The sequence below is a fragment of the Acanthopagrus latus genome, chromosome 8 (genome assembly GCF_904848185.1).
Source record: "Acanthopagrus latus isolate v.2019 chromosome 8, fAcaLat1.1, whole genome shotgun sequence".
Classification (NCBI taxonomy): Eukaryota; Metazoa; Chordata; class Actinopteri; order Spariformes; family Sparidae; genus Acanthopagrus; species Acanthopagrus latus.
Window position 1 is genome coordinate 13899148 of NC_051046.1, and position 26599 is coordinate 13925746.

Consider the following 26599-nt stretch of genomic DNA (forward strand, 5'->3'; position numbering starts at 1 on the left):
GTACAGTTTGCATCAATTTGTGTCGCAAGTCATTAGATCAGAATTATGTTGATCAGCAATGATAAGTGTGTTGTTTTCTTTTAGCCGTTAATGTGGTTTAAGGTCTCCTGCTTTAAGTTGATGTTTAATGATTTATAACATTACCAGACGCATAATAGGTGTGAATATATTACATTTACTCTAATATATATGTATACACACACACTGTGTTCAATATATATTTACTCACTTATATGGCATTAGTTAACTCTTTTAACATAATCATTTAAGAAATGTCTAAGAAATGTGTGTAACACCTAACCTTAGCCTGTCAAAAAAGCAACCACACATGCAAACAAGCCTCTTTTTTTAATACATGAATTTCTACAACTCCAAAGAACATTTCTGCAATAATATGTAATACATGCAAACCGACGGGGCTTTTTTAACGCTTCATAGTTTGATTTCTGTTTTTTGATGTTTTCTGTGGAGAAATAAAAATACACAGGAAAGACAAAAATAAACACTCAAGACCCAAGCTAAGTGTGTTGTTGAGTTTCTGTATTTACAGTCAAGTCAAACATTCACCACAACATTTTCAGATAATTCAAGATTTGCAAAGCCCTCGTCATCAGGCATGTTCTGCTGGAGTGTTCCCGTCTTTACTTGTTCCCCCCTTTTGAGTGATTGCAAATTGAACATGGGGCCCACAGAGAGAAATACAAAGACAGATTCCCTTCTCTTCTCTGTGTGAAGGTCTCTGGAGAGCGAGCGGGAGTGAGAGCAGGAGAAAGCTGCTCTCTGCTAAATTCAACGGGCTGGTATGAAAGCACAGTGATTAAACACAGAGGGAGCGAATGTTTTTTCAGACCAGCCACTTCATGAGCGGAAGCAGAGCACGACAATACAAACTACTGAACTGTACGACTTGACGATTCTGCATTGGGAGCAGTCGAGTAATATCTGCATTCACTTGTCTTTTTACAGGTTTTACTGCACACGTGAACACACACTTCACTGATAAACAATTTCTTTAAATCCAAATGTACTTCAAGGTCTTTAAAGGGAGGACAATCCATTCGGTACGAGTTACATTACGCTCATACAGTCAATAAAGGGGGGATTTAAAGAAAGGGAAGCATCTGTCGAGCTCTCGTAATGGCACATTAGAGCAACATGCAGTATTTGGAGGTTTCACTTTTCGCCGTCCTCGTCACTCTGAGGGGGCGTTTGGTTGGCTTCATGTTGGAGCACATCCCTGAGAACTGGTCACACAGCAACAACACGAGGTCGCCCTCCTGTGGTCCAGGAGGAGTTCACAGTCAAGACTGATTATTCCAATAAAAACAGCAATTACAAAGCAACGGCTATTAAGATACTGTATGTTTATCATTTAATTCAATAACTGGTCAGTCCAATCTAATAAGACATTTACACATTTCTGCAAGTGGTAGTCTTACAAAAAAAGTCAGAATATATTGTAAGAAAATAAATAATCCAATACATTAGTGCAACTGAAGCACACCGTCCTGCTCGTGTTTCATGTCCACGCACGTTAAAGCAAAGAGAGAATACACACTGTCACACTGTTGGGAGTTATTACCCTGCAAGCCATTGTAGCAAATACCACAGCAAATTAACGAGAGCTGTCAAAACGACAAGAAGTCCAGAGTGCAGATGATGTGACGATTATTTACCACGGCTTGAAGCTTATATTTCACTTGCATAACATGACTCCACTCAACAGTTCCAGGCAGGATATTTACACAAGGCATACAGCGGAGCGTCCTTGTCTCAAGACACTCGCAGTCCAAAATGATAGCAGCTACAAAAAGAGTTCCCTTTAGTGTGGCACTTCCCAGAACAGCTGCTTGTCTGTCTTGCCAGACAGCCATGATCCAGGTTGGACAAGGCTTCAACCTCTGGTGAGCATCTTCCCCTCTGTACTTCCAGGTCAGTGTGACAGCAGGAAGGTAAGCGGTGCGGTGCCTTGCTGAGCCATGGTAAATGGAGCGAAGCCAATGCTCCTCAATTTCCTCCCGTGGTTTGGCAGAAACAGATGGGAGGCTGCGGGATGGGCAAACTGGGCGACAACATTGAGGCCTTGGATGGTTTTTTATCACCGTCTCAAAGCTCCGTGGTCTCCCAGCTCACCTCCCGCGGAACCTGGCGTCATTTAGTCCCAGTGTGGATGACCGTGACGGTGGAGGGTCGTGGCCGCGGTGGCTCGGCAACCACAGATGGCTCCTCACAGACCGGTGAGGGGGCGTCAGAGTCCTGATCATATGCATTAACAGCAGAGGGCAACGGAGCTATTGGAGGACCTGTGGGAGAAAACACAGTAGCATGTCACTGACGGTCCAATAGAGGTGAGCGATCCGGCCAAAAAAATCTTTCAGTTTTCAATTTTGAAATGCCCTGTAGACTAGGAATAGCCTATGAATTTTTCAGTTTGCAGAATTAACACATTAATATTGCATTAAAGCAACTTCTTGTCATCCACTACACTGCCAGCTATAACTCACATTACATCATTTACAAAGTCACCCAGTCATGAGAACACATAAAAATCACAGCAAAACTCTGAGACACTCTCTCACAAACTATTAAAACGCCTTTATTGGCACAGCATCGTCATGTTAGACCTTAAAATCCTGGGTTCATTTTAACAGTTTAAAAGAGAGTTTGAGTTTTCTTGTGATCTTTACGTCTACATGTCTAACTATCCAAAGAGCACAGGCCAGCCACCAACCCGAACCATCAGTATTTGACCTGGGACTGAGACTCAACAAACAACTGCACATCACATCGTTAACTGAATTTAGAAGTTAAAGGATAAGTCGAGACAATGTTTTGTTTAACTCAATGAGACCGAAACCAACAATGTGTTAAAGGAGTCAGTTCTTCAGAAGTGCTTGTCGGTGAATAACGGAGGTCTACATCTGACCGTCTCTGTAACTTTATGAATGTGACAGTCCAACATTCACACGCACTCTCCGACTTGCTGCCATTGGTCATCTCCGTGGAGGTGAGAGAGGAGCTGGGGTTTGAACTTCTCTCTCCAAGCTCTTGTTTTTATTTGTTACACAAGTATGTCTGTCACTTTTCATGTGAACAACTGAGAATGTGTTCCAGGAAACGAACTGAAAATGTGCACCATTATCCCTGAATTTAACCTGCATCCCGTCTCCCTGAGATGTCAGCTTTTGATTGATTGCAACCAACCCAGCTTTCATGCACCACACAGGGAGCCGATGTGGACAAAACGTAAGACCATCTCACAATACTATATGGAATCAAAAGCCTGCCTGTGGCACTCAGCCGCAGGAACATTGGTTCTTACTGGAGATAAATATATAATAATCCTCCCAAACACTTGAGTAACATATTTTTTTTTTTCTTTTAGCAAACCAGAGAGAATGATGCAATTTTCAGCCATGAATTAACACTCACTTGATCCTCTGGTGAATATCTCCAACATGTCCATCGTGATGACAGAACATGTCACCCAATGTGACTCATTTATGTTGATAATAGTTTGTGAGATAACAATGGAGGATTTGTTTGTTCTGCTCTTTTCTCATTTCACCAGAGTAACTGCTAACTTCTGCTAACTGCAGCTGCCATTAGCCACTTAGCTAACTGTCCGCACTGGGAGCCTAGGGTGGTATTAACTAATAAGAACAGCACAGGGCTAACTGGTTAGCATGCTAACTTCAGTAGTAGATATGTCTGCAACAAAATACAGAAATATGATGTCAAAACTTCTCTTTGTTCACACTGTCTTGATATTTTGTTACTTTTTCAATGTTTTAACCTTTTTCTTACATATTGCACCTTTAAATCCATAGAATTAATTAAATCCATGTTCTACATCATAAAGAACAAATCCGCACAAGCTGGAACAAGCAAAATATTTAGCTTTTAGTTCATTTTTGGTTTACAACTTACTAAATCAGAGATGTGATGCTGTGATGTTACATACTTTCTTAAAAGATATGTTACGATAAATGGCAGCAGAAACATCGTGACCACATCACTTCAAACACTGAACTTGGTTTACTATGTTTAATTGAAAGTTACATCAAGATGCTTTTTAAACAGCTGCCAATGTGCTGAACGGAGACGGCAGCAAAGTGAGCGGCACTAAATGTTGGATGTGTTTGCGTCTACAGAGAGCTTCTGAAGTGTCACTCACGGTCCGTCGGGGAGAGCGGGGCGCAGTCCACAGACTGGCTCTTGGCTGGAGCTCGGCTCTGAGGGCCGGACACAGAGTTGGTGTTGTGGATGCTGCTGCCAAAGCTGGTGCCCAGCTGCAGGCGCCTCATGTGGCGGATCACAGCCGTCGCATTAAAAGCTTGCTGTGAAAACAGGGTGATGACAGACAAATGTAAAGCCAAAGAGGAAGACTACCACCGTATGGTTTTGCTTTTCAGTATATTGTGTTGTGATTATTTTCTGTGCTCACCCTCCATTTGCTTTTGGCAAAGTTTTTCCGCATCTGTCGGCTGACTGATTCATGTATGTTCTTGCAGAGCGCAGTGCCTCCAGCAATCCTGAAAATGAGAGGCAAGTCCTTTTAGGTCATGTCAATGACATTTCACACATACAAACACAGCATCGCCCAAATTATTCAATTTGCATTTGTCAGACTTAGGAAAACAGCACGAGGACGATTCCCAATCAGCTCATTTATTTTCATTCTGCTGAAACATCTTTGATTGATGGCTGGATGTTTTTCACACTGTAACACCTTCTGTCACATTCATCACAATATCTCTGTATGAAAGCTTGTCAATGAAACCTATTTCTCTCCGTTATACCTGTTAGTGGTGTCACAAACCGCATTATTTGTATCTGAATGACCACCTGCCCAGGACCCCGAAGGCCCATTACTGGCTCACAGACCTATTCATATTGGCCACCTCAGTTGGAGACAGCAGCCCACACACTAGCCTGCTCTCGTTAGCTCCGGCTCAGGCCTGGGAAGACATCCTAATTGTTCATTAGAGCATCCACATTCTTCAAGGATCCTTCAGGACACCAGCCACTAATTGGCAGCCATTTATTCAGCAGATTTCTCTCTGAGGGCTGGCGGTGCCGAGCAGAGGTGGGTTCGCGGCTCGGAGCCATGGCGACAGATGACAGTGGGAGGACATGCTCTCCATGACAAATGCGTAAGCCTGGCAATCTGCGTCATGCTGCTGTTTAGTCGCACCAAGATGTGTGGTTCCCTGCGTTTGTCTAGTTGGGGCACAGTGTGGCGGCGGTTAGGTTCTCACCAAGGGTGCTGGAGAGCCTGGTCACATGTGAATCGCTTCTCCGGGTCCTTTTCCATTAGGCAGCTGATGAAGTCTTTGGCTGTGGAGGCAATCAAAAGAGCACATCCAGCTGAGAATACAATCTACACTCTGCCACAGCGAGCAACTTTAGACTTCTCTGCGACAGTTTGTCTTACAGATCCTGCAACCACTTGTACATTTTCCTAAGGCAGGAAAGCGCTATGAAATGTGCTAGTAACACGAGAAACAGAGACAATGTTCTGAGGCAGCAAACTAAATAACAGTTCTATTAGTTTAGCTTAGTTAAAAGTATCTCAACAAAACACTTGTTTCAAGGAGTCAAAATATAACTGAACACAGTCGAACGTGCTGAATAATGAATGAATGAAAAATGAAAAAGATACGTAGAATGTAAAATTAAAATTTAGCTCTAGACTTTTGCTACACCTTCATTGATGCTGAAATTCTGGTTAGCATGAGCAAGCTAACTTTGCTATAAACCACCGGGTCTTGAAAGTGTAAGGCTCAGAAATAATGTCAGTTGGTTCGCTTTGGGGTATGATGAACCCAGGTGAGAGAGGCGATTTGGGAGATCTGATGCCTTGCATTTAAGAAAGGACTTTACCGGTCTAACACTCTGTGGGAACGCGCTGATCTAAGTCACGCTTCAATTGATCGGAGAATGTGGAGTTTTGACTATCGTGGCGCCTGTGCGTCTCGTATGAGATACAGCGAAGGTTTGGATGCAAGATGAACAGACTGTGACCTTGGTTGTCTTGGAGACAGCACATCTCATCTCTACAGCAGTTCAAAACAACCGCTCCTTCTGTGCAGACCCTCGAGCATGACCTCAGGGCACTATATATACACTTCACCAACACCAGCATGGCCGTCAACTCCTCACAGAAAAAGGTGAAAATCGCTACAAGTGCGGGGCACACTTACAGCTGCAGTCACGTTAACGGAGAGTCAGACAGTTCTGTGAGCTAGCTGGTTTGCGGGACTGACTACGAGGTTTCAGTTGTGGGTTTTTGGTGAGCATTTCAATGAGTCAATGACACTTACGCGGCTGTTATGTGTGTAGATATTCTAATTAGAGTTTTTCATGCCAAACTGTGACTTTCTGGAGTTGAAATTGACACACGTCAGATGCGTAATTCATGGCAAAATTCAATCGAGACCAAAAGATTGTTTGTCTCTCGCCGCTGACCACCATTCTTTCTGAAATAAGGTCCCACAGTGGTCCACAGGAGCCCATACAGACACACACACACAGACATCGAAGCTCACCGGAGTCTGATATGTCATCCCAATACGGCGCGTCAAACTCATAGTCGGCCTTCAGAATCTGCTCGAAGAGCTTCGAATCGTTCTCGTCGTAGAAAGGTGGGTAGCCGCAGAGCCTGCAAAGATGAAGATGGATGATTACACAACAGCAGTGAGTGCCGTCATCCGGCTGATGCTTGAAACTTTAACCCAAATCTAAAAAGGATTTGCTGTGGCCTAATCTCATTCACTGGCAGTTTGATTTTTCATATAGCATGCGAGAGGAGATGGTTCAGAGGGATTATAGACACTACGTGAATATTAAGAGGGGAGAATATGGGACAGAGCATATGATATGGAGAAAAATATTCACGCAAACCGTAAATCCACAACATAAATCCATGCCGTGCGTTTAAATCGTGATCTTGATTATGAAACAGTATAAACTTCCACAGAACAAGCACCAGGCAGAGGCCTCATTTGAGGGGGCATCAGAAACTCTTTCATCTAATTACCTCAAAATTCATCACACCTAACGAATGGGCAACATCACCGGGGATTTTCTCTTTGCTAACGAGCGACACCACTTAATTAGTTTGGCAGCTTCCCCTTGAAAGTTTTATAAGCTCTGTGAAATATGAACAGCAGCTTCCCTCAGACTACTACTTATGCCGTGCCAAAGCAGCTGCGTCAAATTGTTCTTATATTAACTTTTACATGATTTTTATTGATGTCTCTTTTTTTGTTCCTTTGTACTGTGTGTCTTGATTTTATTTTTTTGTATGGACCTTGAGTCTGAAAATAAAGCTTATCTATCTATCTATCTATCTATCTATCTATCTATCTATCTATCTATCTATCTATCTATCTATCTATCTATCTATCTATAAATTTCACTGCTTTAGCCACACTATGGTGTGCCAGTTGTTTAGTCAGTTCCTCATTTTTGGTCGGAATGAAATTATTTTAACTGATGAGCAGATGATTCACATGACATTTTGTACGGATGCTCACGGCCTCAGATGATTGACAGACAACGTCTGTGACTGCACCTTCACCGGGAGACATCTAGTATGTACAATATGTAATATTTTTTTAAATACTAAAAACTTGCTTAGAACCTGTATGTAGGATGGATTTTGGACAAAACGGCAGCAAATACATAACATGCTTGCTTTGTTATTGTGAGAGTGTTGCTTGCTAGCATGCTAACTGATGTGGTTTTACTGACTGTGGCTTCACATTTCCGTCTCATGAAGAATGGCGGAAAAGAAACCATGGTTTGTGTTAAGTTACATAATTATGTAATTAGTACACTTATTTTGACCGAAACCATGATATTTTTCTCATCTTTACCTTACCTTTTTGTGCCTAAACCAAAACATTAGCAGAATGCAACCGTTTGTCTACTATATAAGCTCCTATCTTATCGCGTTGTCAGGAACTCTGTTGTTGGCAACTGACACATCCTACTTGTAATCATTTTACCTTTATCTTTAGGATGTCTGTCTTTCACTTTGCAATCTCGATAAAAAAACTTTATAATCGGAATGAGGTTTCCCTTGTGGTTTTTGAGGATTTCCTTTTAAACAAAGCTTCTGAAATACATGATGATCAAGCCATCAAACACAGAAAACAGGCTTCAGTTAATGACCATACTGAGTGCAAATGAGTACTTACAGAATATAAGCAATGACGCCAATAGACCAGCAGTCCACAGCTTTACTGTAAGGCTTCTGGGCTAAAACCTCAGGAGCTGGAAGAATGAAATCATGTTTCAAACAACGGTCAGAAAACTAATTATCATCATCCATTTTTTTTTGCAACCTTTCACCATGAGACAGGAGGCTGGAGAAGAATCTAAAATGTGTGCCTGCAGCAGATGGCAAAGGTTATCCTGTGGCTACTGGCAGATTAGATTAGATCATGTTTAGCCAACTAGTGGATGTAATTATCCCAGATGAAGTTTCCACCAAAGCCACAGCTCAGAGGGCGTCCTCACCCACATATCCTGGAGTCCCACAGGCGGTGGCCATCACATCGCCTGTTCCCTCCATCTTTGATAAGCCAAAGTCGCTGATCATGATCTTTGATTCATCATGGGGACTGAAGTACAGCAGGTTCTCAGGCTGCAAATAAGAGGAAACACAGTCAGTCAAAACATGTGTGGTAATATGACTTTACGTGCTGTGTGGATTAATTTCAGTCATCCAGGCAGCAAGACATCAGACAAAATATGAAACAAAATCCCCAGGATTTGTCTTTGAAGGGTCGGGTCTCATCAGTTTTACCGAGAAGGTAAATCCCTGACATTTAACCTCTGTGGGTGAGCCTCACTAAGCGCTCACGTGACAGCGCTCACACAGGTTAAATAGCAGGGATTTCCCCTCTCAGGAGTTCTCTTCAACAACAAATTCAGTGGATTTTAAAGGAACCACGCCTGACAGTTAATATCAAATGCTGCTGTACCTTTAGGTCTCTGTGTACGATGCCCATGGAGTGCAAATAGTTGACCGCATCCAGGACCTGTCGAATGAGCCGACTGGCGTCCATCTCTGTGTAGAAGCCTTTCTCCACGATGCGGTCAAACAGCTCACCTCCAGACACCCTGCCAGCAAACAGAAAACAGACTGGTTTATATTATGAGTGGGGCTGGGTCGATGAGCGATCTGACAGCCATCGACTGCTAATCCCTGACCATCATAATGTCATGATTTAAAAGGCTCCCGTACAGAGAGCGTAATTAAGCGCCATGTCCCCTCAGAGATGCTGCAGCTGTTGCTGTTTGTGATATGTTTGCTCAGTGCACTAACATTGCACCTCCTTGTCCTGTTTATTATGTTCTTATTAAACCAGCTCAGTTGATGCTCGGTTAAATATGCAGCAGTAGTGTGTCTTCTCCCGCGGGCCGCCGTTTCTCAGCTTAGCTTCCTGGGCTAGTCGGGCAAATGTTACAGGAGACTATAATCATTACTGGAACACCACAACGGCACTGCTACATATACATTGTGTGGACAAAATAATGGATACATCTCATTCAGTGCATTTTGTCAGTGTAATCTGTAAAGCTTAAGTTCGCTTTTGTTGTGATTCAATTTAACTGTAAGTTTGAGGTTTTCCAGTATTTCTCATATATGATTGGGATTTTTGAGACTAACTACTTTGATCAGAAAATGTTCTTCACTACTTAAAAAAGGCACAATTACAGAAAGGCAAAGATCCAACAGGTGACTCACAGTCAGCCGAGCATTATCATGAGAGTGAGCCTGCTTTCACCGACGAGTGGCGGTCGACATTCTTATAAGTGAGGCTTCAAGGCAACTTTACCCACCTTTCAGAGGTGCAGCGCGGGCAGATAATCGCCGCCTAAATGGCTGGTGCATTAGTCATAAACACTGTGGCTTAGTGGTGAGGGGAAAGGTGTCTGAAATCATGGTGACCTACGCCACACACAGGAAGATGGTAATGGTACAGAGGAACATTTGTCACACTTACACCTCCGCAATCCCTGCCTGAGATACATTTAACAAGATATTTCTGACACAAACATCTAGTTAAATTCACAGCTCTGACGGCCTAAATGTAAGCTGGAGCTCAAGATTTAAGAGTTTAAATGAAAGCTACTTATTCCTCTTTCTAAGAGCTGGATGAGTTGATTGAAACCTCTTTCATATCTGTCGATGTTTCCCTGTCCGGCCTACCAGCTCTTTTTCAATCAATACAAAAGTGCAAGAGCCTGTGAACGAGCTGAACTTGGATGACGTGAATGTGATCAGTTCCAACTCTCCCTACTGAGCGTTTTTTTTTTGTTTGTTTATATTTTCTTGTGTCAAAAAAGAAAAGACTGAGCACCACGTCATCCCTGTCTAACTTGAAAGTAAGAACTTGGCAAACAGGTTAAAATGCTTTTGCAGTGAATGGACGAAAATTACACCATCCAGATGATTACAAGAGTGGAAATACATTTTGGACAGCAGTAAGTGATTTTAAACAACCTTCTGGGTTTTTCAAGTGTTAGTGGGCATTCATTTTTCAAAAAAACAGAAGCTGGTGACTCAAATGAGCGTGGGGTGATTTGACGATTCTAGGCTACAAGAATCTACTTTTTAGGCAAATTTTACAGACTGTGGTATTTAAAATCCACTCAATTCTGTCGAACTTTTAGCAACATCGTTGATGACGATGAAGAAGACGAGGAATTAAAAAAAAAAGAATTGTAAGTAGAAGTAGAGGAAAAAGAAAGGGAATTATCAAAAGAAGAAGAAGAAAAGGAATTAGAAGAATATGAAAGGGAATTATTAAAAGAAAGAAGAAGAAGAAGAAGAAGAAGACGACAGTGTTTCATGCTAAGGTAAGTGGCAGCTGGCTGTGGTGTTACAACAGAATGATAAGAGTGGTATCTCTCTTCTCAGATAAACATTTGTCTCAACTGTCACCGGTTTCATTTTTAAGGCATCACTGCATTCACTCAGACATTCATCTGAGGGCAAAAATGCCACAAGGAAATTACAGACGCTTAGCCAAGCGAAAAAACAAAAGACATTAACAAAATGACCTGTCAAACGGGAGACAAAGAGCTGACCTCGACAAACAATGAACTGGGTTGATGTACTTACAGCTGCATTATGAGGTACAGGTGGTTTGAGCTCTCGTAGATGTCCTCCAGAGCCACGATATTCTCATGCTTTATCCTGGAGAGGGAGAACAGAACACTCATTTTGCTTGCTGTCAGCCTGCGTTCATTTCAGCACAGGGCTCTAATGAGGCGCAATTAGCCTTTCCTTTTGTTGAAACGATGCCCTGCCAACTGAAAAACAAAACGCTTTTTTTTTTTTGCTTTCTGGTACAGCACTTGTTTGGGCTCCGGGTGACAGTGTGTGTTCATGTGTGCACCTTCCAAAATGGACCTGGCAAAGTGTATGCTTCAAATGAAGGAGAAAACCTTTTGCCTTTTGTACGTGATGAAGAGAAGGGGGATTCTTAGAGGACACTAATCAATGAGTCATGAAGCAGCAACCCCCGTCAGCAGGAGTACCTGAAGAAAATAAAATACGACGGATCACGACGCTGGCAGCCTGTGTCCAGGCAACCAACAAGGTTTTAATACTGAAAAAAAAAAAAAAAAAAAAACACCTCTGCAAGGAGATATGCAGATGACAGAGTGTGTTCACAAGGGCAGGTGGCTGAAAAGGAAAAGGTGGGGGTGGAAGAGGAGGAGGCGGGAAGAATCTCAAAGGACCAAACAACCTTCAGAACTTCATTTTCTTTCAAAGTCCAGAGCGAAAAAAGGTTGCAGTTTGAGGGCTTTTAGACAAAACGGACCCAAGTGAGGACGAGGGGGAAAAAATGGGTGATAAACAAGACAGAGAGAAAAAAGGAGGAAGTCAAAGGATAGAAACTGTAACCAGGCAACTACACCCAACACCTGGCGTGCTTGCATCAAGAGAGACTGATAACTGAGCTTCTCGGGGGAATTATCACCCATCAGGCCCTGGAGGAGGACGGACTGTCACCTGGTGTCAAAGCAATCCTATCATACTCTGTGTATCTGTGGATGTGTGTGTGTGTGTGTGTGTGTGTGTGTGTGTGTGTGTGTGTGTGTGTGTGTGTGTGTGTGTGTGTGTGTGTGTGTGTGTGTGTGTGTGTGTGTACATACTGCAAGGAGCCAAAATGGTGGTTAGATGGGATTCGACAAGGAAGTCACTTAAGCCTGACAATCCCTGTTAAATAAACTGAGTGGCACCAGCGTCCAGCGTCCCGACTCTGAGTCATTACTCAGAGCGAAGGGGAAGCTTCCCAGAGGATGCTGCGCCGTGGTGGACCCGTTCGAAAGTGCCGCCATGGGCCCCGGTCACGTTGTACCCACCTCCTGAGCACGGCGATTTCATTTTCGATGCTCGTCTCCTTCCCCTTCAGCGCTTTTTTCGGGATGCACTTGATTGCAACCATCTTACCCGTGGCCTTCTCCCGAGCCATCACCACTTCAGAAAACGCACCGCTGCAAAAGACAGAAAGAGAAACATGTCAGTCCCGACGCTTCATATGCGCTCGGGCAATATTGACACAGACAACCTGTCATCTGTGAGTAGATAGAGGGCACTCAGAGGCAGACAGGCCAGAGTACACAAACAGCATATTGTGAATATTGACTGAGAACTGGCAAGTCCCCGGCTATGGCCAGCAGCCTGCTGTGTTGGCTTACGCTCGGCGCTCGCGTGCAGCCAAAAGCACAGCAAACACTTTTAAAACCTCTGAAAAACACCCATTTAGGACAGCAGAGAGCGTGTCTTCCCCAGCCATCTGTCTCCATACATGAGAGAGCCTTTTAAAAACAAATACAGAATTAAGGGAATATTTGCTCAAGCAATCTGTATCAGTTGCTAAGATACCACAGTCAGTCCACCTTAATAAATCTGGCTGAGCAGGCAGCGTGATTGCTTTTTTCACCCTCCGTCTTTCTTTTTTTTTTTTCATACAGACCTTCAGAGGCACCCTTTTTTCCCCTCGATGCTACCCTCAGCAGGGCTTCTGTAAAGATGTTAAAAAGGCGATGGATGATTTGAAACTCTTCAGGTCACGCTCACTGAACGACAGACAACTGATATGATCTCTATGATCAACCGAACTGTGCAACCTTACGTGACTGACAGAAGGCAGGAGGTTATAATGGAGGACTGACGCGCGCCAAAACAAATAAAAAGAATAAGAAGTTTACTGAATAACACGCTTATCAAAAACATAACATTTAGTTAAGATAATAAAAGATAATAAAAGCATTACAAATATCTGGAATAACTGATTTTGGCTTGCTTTGCGTTACACATCAGGATAAGAGATAAAATAGTAAACTGAGGCCACAGCACTGAGATCTTCTGTGTTTCTGACCACTGTCCTGACCCCAGTTCACACATCATGGATCAGCTTGTCTGACTTCAAAAGTCATGTTTAGTTTTACATCAATATTCTCCCCTACAGCTCTGTGGTTTCAATTTTTCCCTTTTTCGAACGTCAGTAAAGCTGAAATAGAGCTTTTTGTTTCAGCAACTTTGTATCTGTAGTTTCAAGCCTTAGGGTCAAGACACAACGACAACTCAAGAGGCATTACTGCGACATATCGAAAAAACAAAAGCGCTTGAGAATTTTATTTTCTGAAATGTCGTTTTCTGAAATGAAATGTTGTTGCGTTGTCTGATGTGTCACGTTGTTTGAAATGTCGTCTTGTGGGATGTACAGTATGTCGCTGTGTCTCTCGAAATGTCGTTGTGTTCTCATTCTCTGTTCTCTGTTTTTCTTAAATGCTGTTGTTTCCCCGAAATGTTTTCTAAAATGTTCTCATGCTTTCTGATATCTTGTTTGTGTTTTGACCCTCAGGGCCACCGTACATTTAGCTCAAAAGTGGGTTGACATGGGCAATACAATACTTTTAGCAACATACAGTATTATAAGCTACATCTTGTTAGGGACACATACACAGCATTTTTTCCTATATCTTACATACTCTTCACATCGGCCTTTGGAAAAAGGTCAGTTTCTCAATACAGTTTGATTCAAATTCAAAGTGCAGTGTGCTCGTTGTTTTTTGGAGCATTTGCCAGAAGCCACTTCTGCGTGATGGCTTTCTTTCTCGCGGCCAAAATGCTTTTAAAAGAAATAGCCGTGCTTTGCCAGTGACATTCCTGTGATCCTGCAATGTTTCAGCCCACTTATAATGCAGCAAAAGAGCAATCAACTTATAATCCAGCTATTTTCATTATCTCTGTTCTAATCTCCTGCCAAAACGAAAAAAAGGAGGACAAGCCCTTAAAAATATGAAAATGGCAGCCATCTGTTTTTAACCACACAGCCTCCTGCCTTTGTTTTCTCCCTCTCTCTGACACTGTTTGCTAAGTAAGTGTCATCAGTCATCCAAAAGTAAAACCAACGTGGAAAAATGCACCTTCAGTGAGCCGTCGCCTCACAGAAAAGGAAGACATCAAAAGGTCTGTTATGCTCTTGAAGTGTAATCAGTTCCTCTCAACAGGCTCTAAACTCAGCGCCACTCACTGCACTAAGTCTCACCGAGGCCATCAAATCCACGCTAATCCCTCACTCCACCATCACGCGGCGGGGGATGGGGGGTCAGTCAGAGCATCGACACATAAAACACAGACTGTGCACAAACACACTACCTGGTCATAAAGCCCCGCCCCAGGTGTGATGAGGTGGAACGAGCCCACTGCAAACAAACCGAAGCAAGTGGGCTCGGAGCGTGCGTCCTTCTGACTTTGACCTCGTTCTGACACATGATGTGGGACCATATGTAAATTCAAGGGCTTGTGTAAGTGAGGGAGTTGGAGGACTGTTGTGGCACTATCTTCCCACCGCAGCTGTTGCCGTGAGGACAATGAGCATCATTTCTATTCAGCGCATGCGACCACAGTCTCCACAGCTGTGTGGACATGAGGAGGAGAACAAAATTCCTCCGCCGGCACGCTGAGCCCGTGAAGCCGCCCTCTTGCAGGGCTTGTTTTCAGAGCACGCTTTCTGCAGCAGGTGACACACAATGCTGAAAACCACAGGAAACCCGTGAATTCACTGAGAGGGCGTTCAGAAACGTATGCAGCGCCATTTCTGCCCCCGCCCCCTCCCCTTGCTCACCACACTGACAAGCAGCAACATCACTTCCTGTGAATGACAACATGACAGAATCCAAAAGCCTGTGACTTTCCTCGGCTCCGTCGAAGCATGAGGCATGGCAAACTGTGTCGCAGCCTCTAACAGAATTCAATCTATTAATTCGAAATTTCACAGGAAAGAAAAGGTGCGATGTCTGCTGGAGACATGCATATGGTGATGATGCTGCCGCCCACGCACTGCATATATACATGCAAACAAATATACCGTAACACATACACAGCCATCGCATTTGACTCGGAAACAGTCAGTCGATCAAGAGAGCATTAATCAGCAACTATTTTGAATTGCGATTAATCGTTTCAATCGCATGTCTTCTGGTAGTGGAGAGTTGTGTGAAGCTCCTCTGTTCTATTCAAAAAGTGTGCAGGATTTAGCGGCATTTATAAAAATAACAATGGTTGTGTTTTTGTTTGGTTTAGTCCAACATGTTGCACAGATGTGCATGAGAAGTGTAACACTTTGATTACTGGTCACCATCATTGATTGGACCCAAACACTGATGCATTTTTAAGAAAGCCAATAAGTAATTTACACTTGAAATGGAATATGGGAGCCTGGATGGAAGTATTTTTCATCATTTTTATATAACAGCTAGTTATGGCAACTTGAGTGCAAGGTGCAAGCTCTCCAAACCTCAGCAGAGAAGGTGATTAGCAAATCACAAAAAAAAGCTGTCATATATTTGACAGTGCTGTACACAGGAAAGCTAAACATAGGCTATAACCGCAGACACCTCGCACCTATTACTCTCAGAGTCTGAGCTGCTTCCGTCCAGCCGTTGATTCTGGGTTCCTTGGCGCCAGCCTGGACATTTACAAGAAGTCTTTAATTCCCCATGAGATACGAGCACTGAACACAAAATGGATATGCTATATTATAAGGAACGAACTAAATGGGCTCCAGAGAGGGCCTCTCCTGGTACTCAAGACATTATACATAAGACAAGATATTATGCTCATTTTTAGGATCATAATTATTTTTTGGTTACTACTTAAATAGGTTAACATGCTTCAGTGCTAAAAAAAAAAAAAAACATCAGTTTTCTCTCCTGCCTCTTTACAACCCCATCTCTCTCCTCTGATTGGTCAGCTCACACGTGCCTGACCCAGCACCAACAACAACAACAACATGGCATCTCCGCAAAATCAATTCTTACAGACCTTACCAGCTGCATAAATTATCCAAATACGTGACATAGTGTGAGGTCACAAAGTCACAGACTTAAAAGCGAGACTGCTGGCAAGGTATTCAGGAGCAGTGTTTTCTGAGGGTGAGTGCCTACTTTTAAGCAGGTTACAGCTAACCAACCAACCGAAAACCGCGAACATCACCCATTACTAAAAACTCAAAGGCCCTTTCTAAAGTCAGAGCGGGTTTGGCCGCTCAGAGCTACTGCAGATAAATGGCAGTGCAACATGGTGGATTTTGTGGATTTTTGCCAACAGATCCCACTGAATCCGAATAATTCTGCCCACTGGACCTTTAACAACCGATGTGACTGATTACCATACATACGATCATACTGATTGCCCAACAAATTCTAGTTCCCAAGATGGATATGATTGTATGGCTGCAAAATGTTTCTGACCCAGTGTCAGCTGACCTGCACGCTTGAATAAATAATGTTGAGTTGAGTTGTAAAGTCTTCGTGCTCCCTCGTCACGGCTCTTGGACAACAGTATGAGCTGTGTGCGACAGTCTGCAGTCACACAACACCACCACACTGTGTACAAGATGGCCGAGCCAAACCGGCTGACTAATGTGAAATGTGAACGTGGGCTGTTCTCTGTGTGAAACCCGCAGCTGATGCTGCAGATGCAAAAAAAAAAAAAGAGTCTTGTATCAAACAACCATCAAGAAACTTTTTTCAGGCTGCAACCTAAGCTGGACGGCCGGGGCGATTATGAAACGCCTCCTCGATGGAGGAAGTTCTTTTGATGGAGGGGGTGGGGGTCTCAGCGACCCAGGCTGGCTTATTGACTTTCACAGGCAGCGCATGTACTGTGGTGCTGCTGAGTAATCACACTGAATCATCTTGTGTAAGATGCATTACAGCGGCCCATTATGCAACATATGGGATGGAAAAGTCAGGGATTGATAATCCAGGTAGAGCTACTGCCGGTGTGACCTGCTGTGTTCGAGTCAAAGTCACGGTACAGTGAGAGCTTTAACCAGAGACGTGACAAATGATACCATCTGGGTTTCCATACATTCATCGTTAGATTGATGTGTGTGAAGGAATTTTAACGGTAGGTTAATAAAGTTTATTCAATATAGCAATAGATACTGGAGGTTTCATGATAATCTTAAATGCATATTATTGACTTATGACCAAATGTTCAGTATTTATTTATGTTAACAGATCCATTTCATTTGTTGTTTTGGTCAGATTGTTTTTTCACAATCCATTTCTATAATTATTATTAAGAATTAAAAGTCATTGTTATGCTATAATAATCTAATTCTGTCACTGGCATTAACACAAGATTATTGATCTCACAATTAATTCTGGGACAATATGTTGTCCAGTAAAAGTAGTGACTATGGTTCCAACTGTATATAAACACACATCATTACACAATTATTAGAATTATTATTATCCTCATCAGTTAGAAATACCCCTGACAAAATGACAACAAGGGTTTCTTGGATGAACAAAAAGCTGTCCTGACTGATATGAAAATTGAAATATACTTTAAATATTATAGTAACAGTAATATGGTAGTAGTCAGTAACGTGTACGGTTTAGCTTGAAAACAGTATATCGCTGCAAGCCTAATTGTAACACACGTATTTGTGACAATCTCTGACAGATGACATTTTATGTATTGTTTTCTTTAATACAAGACTGCTCAAATTTGGTAATAAAAGTCATATCGGCTGCATTTAATTTTACAGTTACACAAAACACTTCGATTCATGACACCATCTGTTCATCTGTGATTTGACTACTTAAGAGTTTTGTAATCTAATGTGTCCGCTGAGCAAAAAAATGAAAAAAATGACACGGTTTACTTTCTGCCATATGCGTTACTCTCCTCATCATATACCACCCTCTCCCCTCCAGGATCAGGTTTCTATGTTTGCTGTAAAGAATCTTTATGGGGGCAGCGGCAGAAGAAGTATTTAAGTCTTTAAATAAGGTAGATAGACAGCGATGTAGAAATGCTCCATGACAGCTTGGTTAACACTGGTTTGTTTAAGGTCGATGCAAATATCAGTAGAAAGAGAATAAAGCCACACGATTTCTTTTGAACATCGTTGGAAAACTTTCAGTCATTTTTTCCAAGCGCAAATGACAAAAAAACAATTGCTGTTTTAAGAGTAAAGTGGGAATTTTAAGGTTTAGAGTGTTGATGAGACAAATCAAGAGAAGTGCTTCAAGTAAAACTTCAAGCGTCTGTATTGAGCGAGGTGGAAATGAGACTCCACAATCATCTAGGACAGTCCTACATAGTAAACATTTTTAACTATATTCTGACATTTCAAAGACTGAAAGATGAATCATTTAATTGAGAAGACAGATTAAATGATAATGGAAATGATCACAAGTGAAGTACCTTGTAATTCTCAAAATTCTACTTGACTTACATCCATCTGCTACACGGGGGTAACGTTATCAATTAACTTAAGGTTTTCTTCTCTGGTCCTTGATGCCCCACTAGCCATAACTGGATTTCTGTCCTTTCTGGTAGTAACCAACATCGATCTGGTGCTGCAGAGTTAAATCAGCGACACCGATATGACTAAAACGAAACCCAGCAGCTCTCAGAGTATCAACGACTGAGGCTGGAAACCATTACGCAGCTGCACACTGGACCTGGGGCTACTTTCCAGGAATGTGCACTTTGTGTTCACCAGACTGTTGATCAAACAGGGAGCGATGGTCAGTTTGCAGCCTGATAAGAGCTGATGCCACTCACGAATAACTGGAAGGGAAAAATATCTATCGCTCGAGGGAAATGTTTGGCAGCAGCCTGTCTGAAGCCACAGATCAGCCCGTCAGAGAGAAGCTGAATTATTTTAATAAGGGTGATTACCGCCCTCCTGTGCTTTGATACGAGGTAGTCTGGTGCACTTCACTCTCTGAGTGCAGTGGATAGTCCAGTGTGGCTCTGTAGGCATTCACTGTGCTGCGAGGGACATGAATACAAATACAGGCCCAGAAAATTACAAAGCAGAAAACATTATGGTGAATTATTTGACTCTCCATCGTTACGGTCAATGACAAAGTCTCTCTTCCCACAGTAAATGCAGCTGGAGGACAGTGGTGGTGGTTGTGGTGGTGGTGGAGGTGGGAAGTGGTAGTGTCTCCTTCAGAGGTAGCAACTAAAGACTTCCATCGTCCCAGTTGCCTAGCTGCCATTTTCACTGCATCAAGGACCCAACTAGTCTCTACACAAGCTGCGTTTCAGAAAAGGATCAATGCACGGAGGCAATCACAGGAGAGCAGGGCTTTGTCTGAGCCAGGGTCGGTTTCAGATTTGATGTAGATGGCTGTTTATTCATCAATATCAAAGTCTGAAAAGGGGATTTTTTCTTCTCTTAAAGACAAGGCTCTTGGGAGTGAAAACTGACCTGAATGAGTCAGCTATAAGCTCTGTTTGGCCCTGCAGTGGGAGCCAACAGAGGACAACTTTGGCACTTAACATTGAGAAAGTGGCATTCAGGAAAAACACGATAAAGCACTTAGAGGGAACTCGAAAGAATCATTTGTGGGCTGTTGTCTAACCGTAACATTTCACTAGAAGGAATAAGAAATAAATAAGCATTCTTTATGTTATTCACCTGAGGGGAGTGAGCTGTAGAGCACAACCCACATCGATATATGATGATATATTGGCTAATATTCTTTTTCTCCTCCAGCCTAAACTGACATTTTAATGAGAATGTCTTTCAATTTGTTTTTAAAGCAGCAATCATGAATATTTATCTATCAACAATGGATCACACTGTGAAAGGGGGTCACCCGTCGTGATGATCCAACAGAGAATTACCACCGGACTCTCAGCTCTACAGAGCTGTAAGCATCTTTCAGCTGACTGTTTAATAGGCTTGCAGCTGTAGTCTGCGTTCCCGGTGATACACTGTGTTCGGGCATACAATTATATAACTTTCCCACCGTCGTTCTACTTTTCTTTTATATCTGCACTTAGTTGGATAATGGACTGTACAATTCTAAAATGAAGGTGTCACGTGACAAGAGTAAGGACAGCTGACAGTATTTCAGATTTAAATCCAATGCTACTAAGGAACACGAGGGAAAAGGAGTTGGTCACCTCACTGAGAAGTTGGAGGTGTGCGGCCTATTGCCTGCAGCTGTTCATCCAACAGCTCCTTCTTGTTCTGTTACTCCCACAGACTGTATAAATCTACTTCCCGACATATTTCAAACTGATCAACAAATGTAGACATGTATTTGATGAAAGACAGCTAGCCTTCTATAAAGCCACCTCATGTTTCACTAATTAAATGCTTTTAATGTGCATCTGCAGCAGGAAGAAATTTCTGGTTTGATCAAGCTGAACTCAGTGTAGATGTTTTTTTGCAGCAAAAGAGCCAGATATCATTTACAACAGTTTGTGGAAACCAAACACAAGCAAAAAAGAGAGCAGATATTTGACTTATAATCATCATATGGACCAAAACACAACAACAGATGAATGCTAATGTTTCCTCAGCTTGTTTACAGCTTGTTTTCTGAAGAACCGTCTCCAATATAATGCATGTACTGATACATTGTCGATATTTACTGGGGGGAAAAACAATGTCAGGGAGACATCGTTTCTACATTACTTAAAACATAAATGGGGCATTTCTCTGCTGCAGTTTCTCATTTTTTCTTTTTTTAAATAAACACATCTAAAAATATATTGATGATGAGCTAATATTGCCAGATATATCAGCTCATTCAATTGGGCTGCACCAATCTAATTACAGTATTAGTATCCACTCTGATACTTACAGTATTAAGCAGATTAAGTAATTGGCCGTCCCCCTCTTTGTGTTACCTTGGATTAAAATTAAGACAAAGACAGCCGGGTACAGCAAAGTATACAGATTTTGAATTTGAGGAAAACATGTTGAAAATCAAAACCTCAACACGTCCACTGTGAGAAACAACCTGCCGCACATCCCCACTGAGATTTCTGAAGGTGTCTGTGGTCAGGATACTTCACTTGCTTCCACAGAGTATCAACAGCTTAAGGGTCTGAAATTAGCTGCGAGGCAAGTGGCGGTGAGGAAGGAGGACTGGCTTCAGTGGCCGAGATCTCATTAGCTCCCAATAGCTACTGGAAGGGAACAAGTAAGGCGAAGCATTAGCGACACCCGGCAGGCTTCCTCCTCTCATACTCCCGTCCATATCTGATCAGTCATAACGTTCACACCAGACAGCCCGGCCTCCAGCTGCAGTTGGTTGCAGTTGGATGGTTCAAATGCATACATTCAAATGCTTCAGAAAGCCAAACATCTCTGTGAGAACTGAGCAATAACATGAACAATCATTTTAGCTCAGAGGAGTCACCTTTGTGGTGTTTAAAACTGGCTATACCACGATATAAAATACTGTGTTACATGTAAAAATATACAAGCATTAGCAACTAAATGTACTCAAACATACCACAAGGAACTTTTAACTGGTTATCAATCTGTCTCAGTTTAATACCGATGACCTACATAAGCAAAGAGACCATCAGCAGAAAGACTGGCTATTTCTAAATAATCATGATATTCTTGATGCCTGTCCCCGGGGCGTTTATGTCATAAAATTAAACTATTGAGGAGAGTTAAGGCTGAATTCAGGGGTCTCTGTCTTGGTTAGGGGTCAGGAAAAGATCAGGCTTTTTGGTCACCACACAAATATGGCTGGAAATGGAAATGGTGTTTTGACATTTGTAGACAGGACACGACTAGATATATTTCAGAGGAATTCGGGAGATTTCCAGCTGTATTTGTGGCAACCAAAACAGGTATTTAAAGCCAAACCCTGATCTTCTCCTGACCCTAACCAAGTTTTTTTGTTTGTGCCTAAACCTAACCAATGCACCAGAAGAGTGTTGTGACAAAAGAGGCTTAGAAAACTGTTCCTCAACAAACGTTTTAACTTATCGATGGCTTTGCAGAAACGTGCTTAGCAAACACTAATTCTAGTGGTGAGATTGAGACACAAACCGCCACAATAAACAAAAAATTAAAGTTGACCGCTTTAAAGTGTCACAGAAATGAACAATGCATCAACAAAACAGGTCAAAGGTACTAAAAGAACACAGTTTGCTGCAAAACTGTCCTTTTTTATGTTTTCTGTTTGGTTTTATTGTTGTAGCTGGTGGAGGTGAAGATACTTTTACCTACTTTGGACAGATTAATATTTTCAACAAAAAAAATAATGTGTGACATTTTATAAACTAATCACAAGATTAGTGTGTCAAATCTGCATCTGCAGAGTGAGTTAACCATAGACGTCAGATATAAGTGGCGAAGTAAAATGTAGAATATTTGCACCTGAAATGTGGAGTAGAAGCATAGACGAACAAAAGATGCCTGTAAATACTCAGGTGAAGTACCTCAAAATTGTACTTCTTGCAGGGGTAACAAGTAATACTTTTACTAGCAGATGTGGTGAGACCAAACGAAGCAAAAGACGTAATGAGACAGAAAGCCTTAGGCGTGAGAACGTATCTGCAGAGACTGGCAGCCATTGTCCTGTATTTTCTTATTTTGCTATTTTCGGGACCAACCCCAAAAGTTGGTTTTCGACGTCCTCAAAATGGGATTGAACAAAAACTATCCATCTGGTGCCTTTACGAATCAATGGAACGAATTCTCCTGATGAACCTTGAAGTTTAATAGTATTTGAAGTAAATTACTATGATGTGAGGCTCAGGTAGCTATGCACAGAAAAGGCCAGTAGAAATGTCCTTTGCCTGTACTTTATTAATTTTACTTGAGTCTAAATATCTGCACTTCTACTTGAGTAAAGAATGTGTGTACTTTTGCTACCACTGACCTATAGTACGCGAGTAAATGTACCCCTACTGCTGAAATGAATGAGCTCATTGGCACAGAGACGCTGCAGACGGATGATCCATCTTGGACACTGATGGGGAAACCTGACGAGGACCTGACCTACAGTTAGAAGGTGGGGCAGTGACAGGAGGAGGAGGAGGAGGATAATCTACATCTCTTCCTCTGGCCAACAGTCCTTCCTTGTGCATTTTTAATCCTCAAGCAAAGCTGCACTGCTGCTGGGCTTTTTCTCCCCCGGGTGGCCTCCTGTGAACCCTGCTGTGCAGCAACAGGGCACTCCCTGATTAAGACACACAGGAACTAGTAAATGAGCCTTACTTAAAGTCGATCAGGACGAGGACGCGCTGTGTGATGTGTAACAGGAGGGCCAAACTGTGACAAACTGTCCTCAAAGATGTGAGATGTGAGCTGTGGGAGAGGGATGTGTGTTCCTCCAACCTGGCCATTGTGTGTGTGGACAGTAAATCACCGATGATTCACTGGCGTTATTCAGAGGCTCTTCACACATAAATGAAAGCTTTCTGGAAATCAGAACAGCCTCCAGGTAGGAACGTCTCACAGTTGAGTACAACGGCTGAAGTGCTGTGAAGTGAATCACCAATCGGTATATGACAATTTTAAGAAGATGGGGGGGATGGGGGGGGGGTCTGCAGTCACGCTGAGCGGCACCGAGAGAGGATGATGAAGACGGCCTAGAAGATTATTCAAGACGAGGTTGCATATATTACAACAGCAAACCGCTGCGTGTCTGTTTTATCATATGAATGGCCAGCTGGGAGGCCATTTTTGCTCAGCTTGACACCAGTTTCTGAGTCCAAATTAAGCAAGAAAAAAACATATTTCCCAAGAGACACACAGCTCTTCCCCCCTGAAAACAAACACCATTAAATTCCTCTTAGTAAAAGGGAGGATGGACACGTCTTTAGGGGACAAAAACCAGCAAGAAAACAAGACAAATCGATCCCGGGTTGAGACATGCCTCCGTCATGAAAGCACGACGCGGCTCTGACCCGTTTCCTTAAGGTCTCCCATTCAGGGGGAAGACTTTGTCACTCTGTCTGCGGCATAACTTATTCAAAGAAGAAAAGACATGAAGTCAGGCAGCACTAACAGCGGCCCAAAATAAACTCTGGAATTCATCTGCTCTGGGGTGCAGGGGGCAGGAGGAAAACTTGAACCGGAGTGGTCCCAGAACGCCAAGACTTTAATCGGGCTGTAAGCCCGGACATACTGTTTCTGAAGTCGGATCTGTGTGAGGACGAGCGGGAAGAGACTGGAGGGAGAGCACATCGCAGATGGTCCCAGACTTTTGGTTGATTTCAGTGGTTTGTGTACGCAAACAGGGCCCTGCTGTCTTTCATAGGAGTTGTCATGTTGCACAAAATAAATAAATGGCTGCCTGCACTGAGCTGCACGGATGATCCCTGGGAGGAGGAGGAGGACAAGGAGGAGGAAGAAGAATAAGAAAACATGCTGCAGCAGTTTCTGAATGAACTGTGACATAACGAGGGAGCGTCACGCGTGTCTGACCTCACACATTATTTTGTCTCATGAAGCATTATTTCCACTCCCTGCACAATTAACACATGACGATGCTCCTGCTGGGTGGATTTCAGTTCAAGGGGCCCTTCTCTGTCTCTGTCTGTGTCTCTGTGGCTGTCTGTATCTCTGTCTCTGTCTGTATCTCTGTCTCTGTCTGTGTCTCTGTGGCTGTCTGTATCTCTGTGTCTGTCTGTATCTCTGTCTCTGTGGCTGTCTGTCTGTGTCTCTGTGTCTGTCTGTATCTCTGTGTCTGTCTGTGGCTGTCTGTATCTCTGTGTCTGTCTGTGGCTGTCTGTATCTCTGTGTCTGTCTGTATCTCTGTCTCTGTCTGTATCTCTGTCTCTGTGGCTGTCTGTCTGTGTCTCTGTGTCTGTCTGTATCTCTGTGTCTGTCTGTATCTCTGTGTCTGTCTGTATCTCTGTCTCTGTGGCTGTCTGTATCTCTGTGGCTGTCTGTCTGTGTCTCTGTGTCTGTCTGTATCTCTGTGTCTGTCTGTGGCTGTCTGTATCTCTGTGTCTGTCTGTGGCTGTCTGTATCTCTGTGGCTGTCTGTGTCTGTGCCTCTGTCTTTGTCTCTGTGTCTGCCTGTGTCTTTGTATCTCTGTCTCGGTGAGCGATTCTCAAGTCAACCTATATTCAACAGCTGTCAGTCTGCCTTCATTTCCGTTCAAACAACACAATGTGTCATTGTCGCCTCACGTTAAATTACTGAGTGCAAAGTTTTCTAGTCGCCTGCACACACACGCACACACACACAAACAAAAAAAGGCTGTGTGTCGCTATTGTTACTCACGTCCCAAGGACTTCCTTGAAGTCAAAGATCTTCTTGATGTCCTCGACGTGCTTTTTCCAAGATCCATCGCTGGACTCGCCGTTTTCTTTCGCCATTTCTCACCAGGGGTTGAGGGCGGGAAGCAGAACAAGGAGAAGAAGAAGAAGAAGGGGGAGAAGAAGAAGGAGAAGAAGAAGAGAAGAAGAAGAAGAAGAAGAGACGCTGCTGGAGGCTCAGCACCACCGCCACAGACGTCTAACACACAAAAGAAAAAAGAAAAAGAAAAAGTAGTGCACTTCTGTTTTTCGCCAGGGGCTTCCTGGCTGCTCGTCAGCGCAGACTATCTCGCTTCCTCAGCCCGATGAGGGGAGGTATGTCCTACCCCCGAGAGGTTATTTGACTAATCTGTTTGACGTAGCGGATCCCGACACTGAGCTTCCCCGCTGTTCAGACACACTGTGGAGGGGGGGAAACACACAGGCTCTCCCTCCTCCTCCTCCTCTTCTTCTTCCTCCCGCCGCTGCTCTCCGGCCGGGATCCAGTCAGTGTCAGGGCGGGCGGCGATGCGGCGATCCTGGGTCTGAGGAGGACAGCTGGCTGTCTCGCATCCGAGCCGCTGTGGCATCGAGTCACACACACCGACCGACACACCGACAGACCGCCCTGTGGTTGTTATAGCAATAGGAGGAGTGGGAGGTTGCTGTTCCCTCCCGCCTTCCTATCTGACAGCGTGCAACACCGAGACATCCTAAGTGTTCGCATTGCACCAAATCCCCGTCCCGGTTCGAACTCCGCCGGACCCATCAGTGTCAGGGTGTCTCTCATGAGAACATCTTCATGTTTGTTTGTTTTTTTTCTTACCAAGTTTGTGGCTGGATGCTCCACAGCAGGTGCTTTCATTTTGAGATTCAACTGCAGGGGCGAAGCTAGGACGCAAGGGGGCCTCGTGCACAGCAGGTGACCCTTGGCCCCCCTCTTGGAGGGGGGCCAAGGGTCACCTGCTGTACATGAGGCTAAGTTGAGTCCTAGCTCGATGTTTCGACTGTTTTACTATT

General features: G+C 43.3%; 1 protein-coding gene across 2 annotated transcripts; it reads right to left on the reverse strand.

The window, feature by feature from the left end:
- Nucleotides 1-329: 329 nt before the first annotated feature.
- Nucleotides 330-26319, reverse strand: camk1db (calcium/calmodulin-dependent protein kinase 1Db). 2 transcript variants are annotated; one of them, XM_037107910.1, is made up of 11 exons: nucleotides 25566-26319; nucleotides 12394-12525; nucleotides 11144-11218; nucleotides 8997-9135; nucleotides 8530-8656; nucleotides 8208-8283; nucleotides 6552-6664; nucleotides 5262-5340; nucleotides 4448-4535; nucleotides 4178-4340; nucleotides 330-2303 (listed from the first exon to the last, which is right to left on the reverse strand). In XM_037107910.1, the coding sequence occupies exons 1-11, from the start codon at nucleotides 25658-25660 to the stop codon at nucleotides 2152-2154; spliced, it is 1239 nt and encodes a 412-aa protein (XP_036963805.1). In that variant the 5' UTR covers nucleotides 25661-26319; the 3' UTR covers nucleotides 330-2151. The 2 variants fall into 2 exon arrangements, with proteins under 2 accessions (XP_036963805.1, XP_036963804.1); XM_037107909.1 differs by lacking the exon at nucleotides 25566-26319 and adding an exon at nucleotides 12730-12838.
- Nucleotides 26320-26599: the final 280 nt, after the last annotated feature.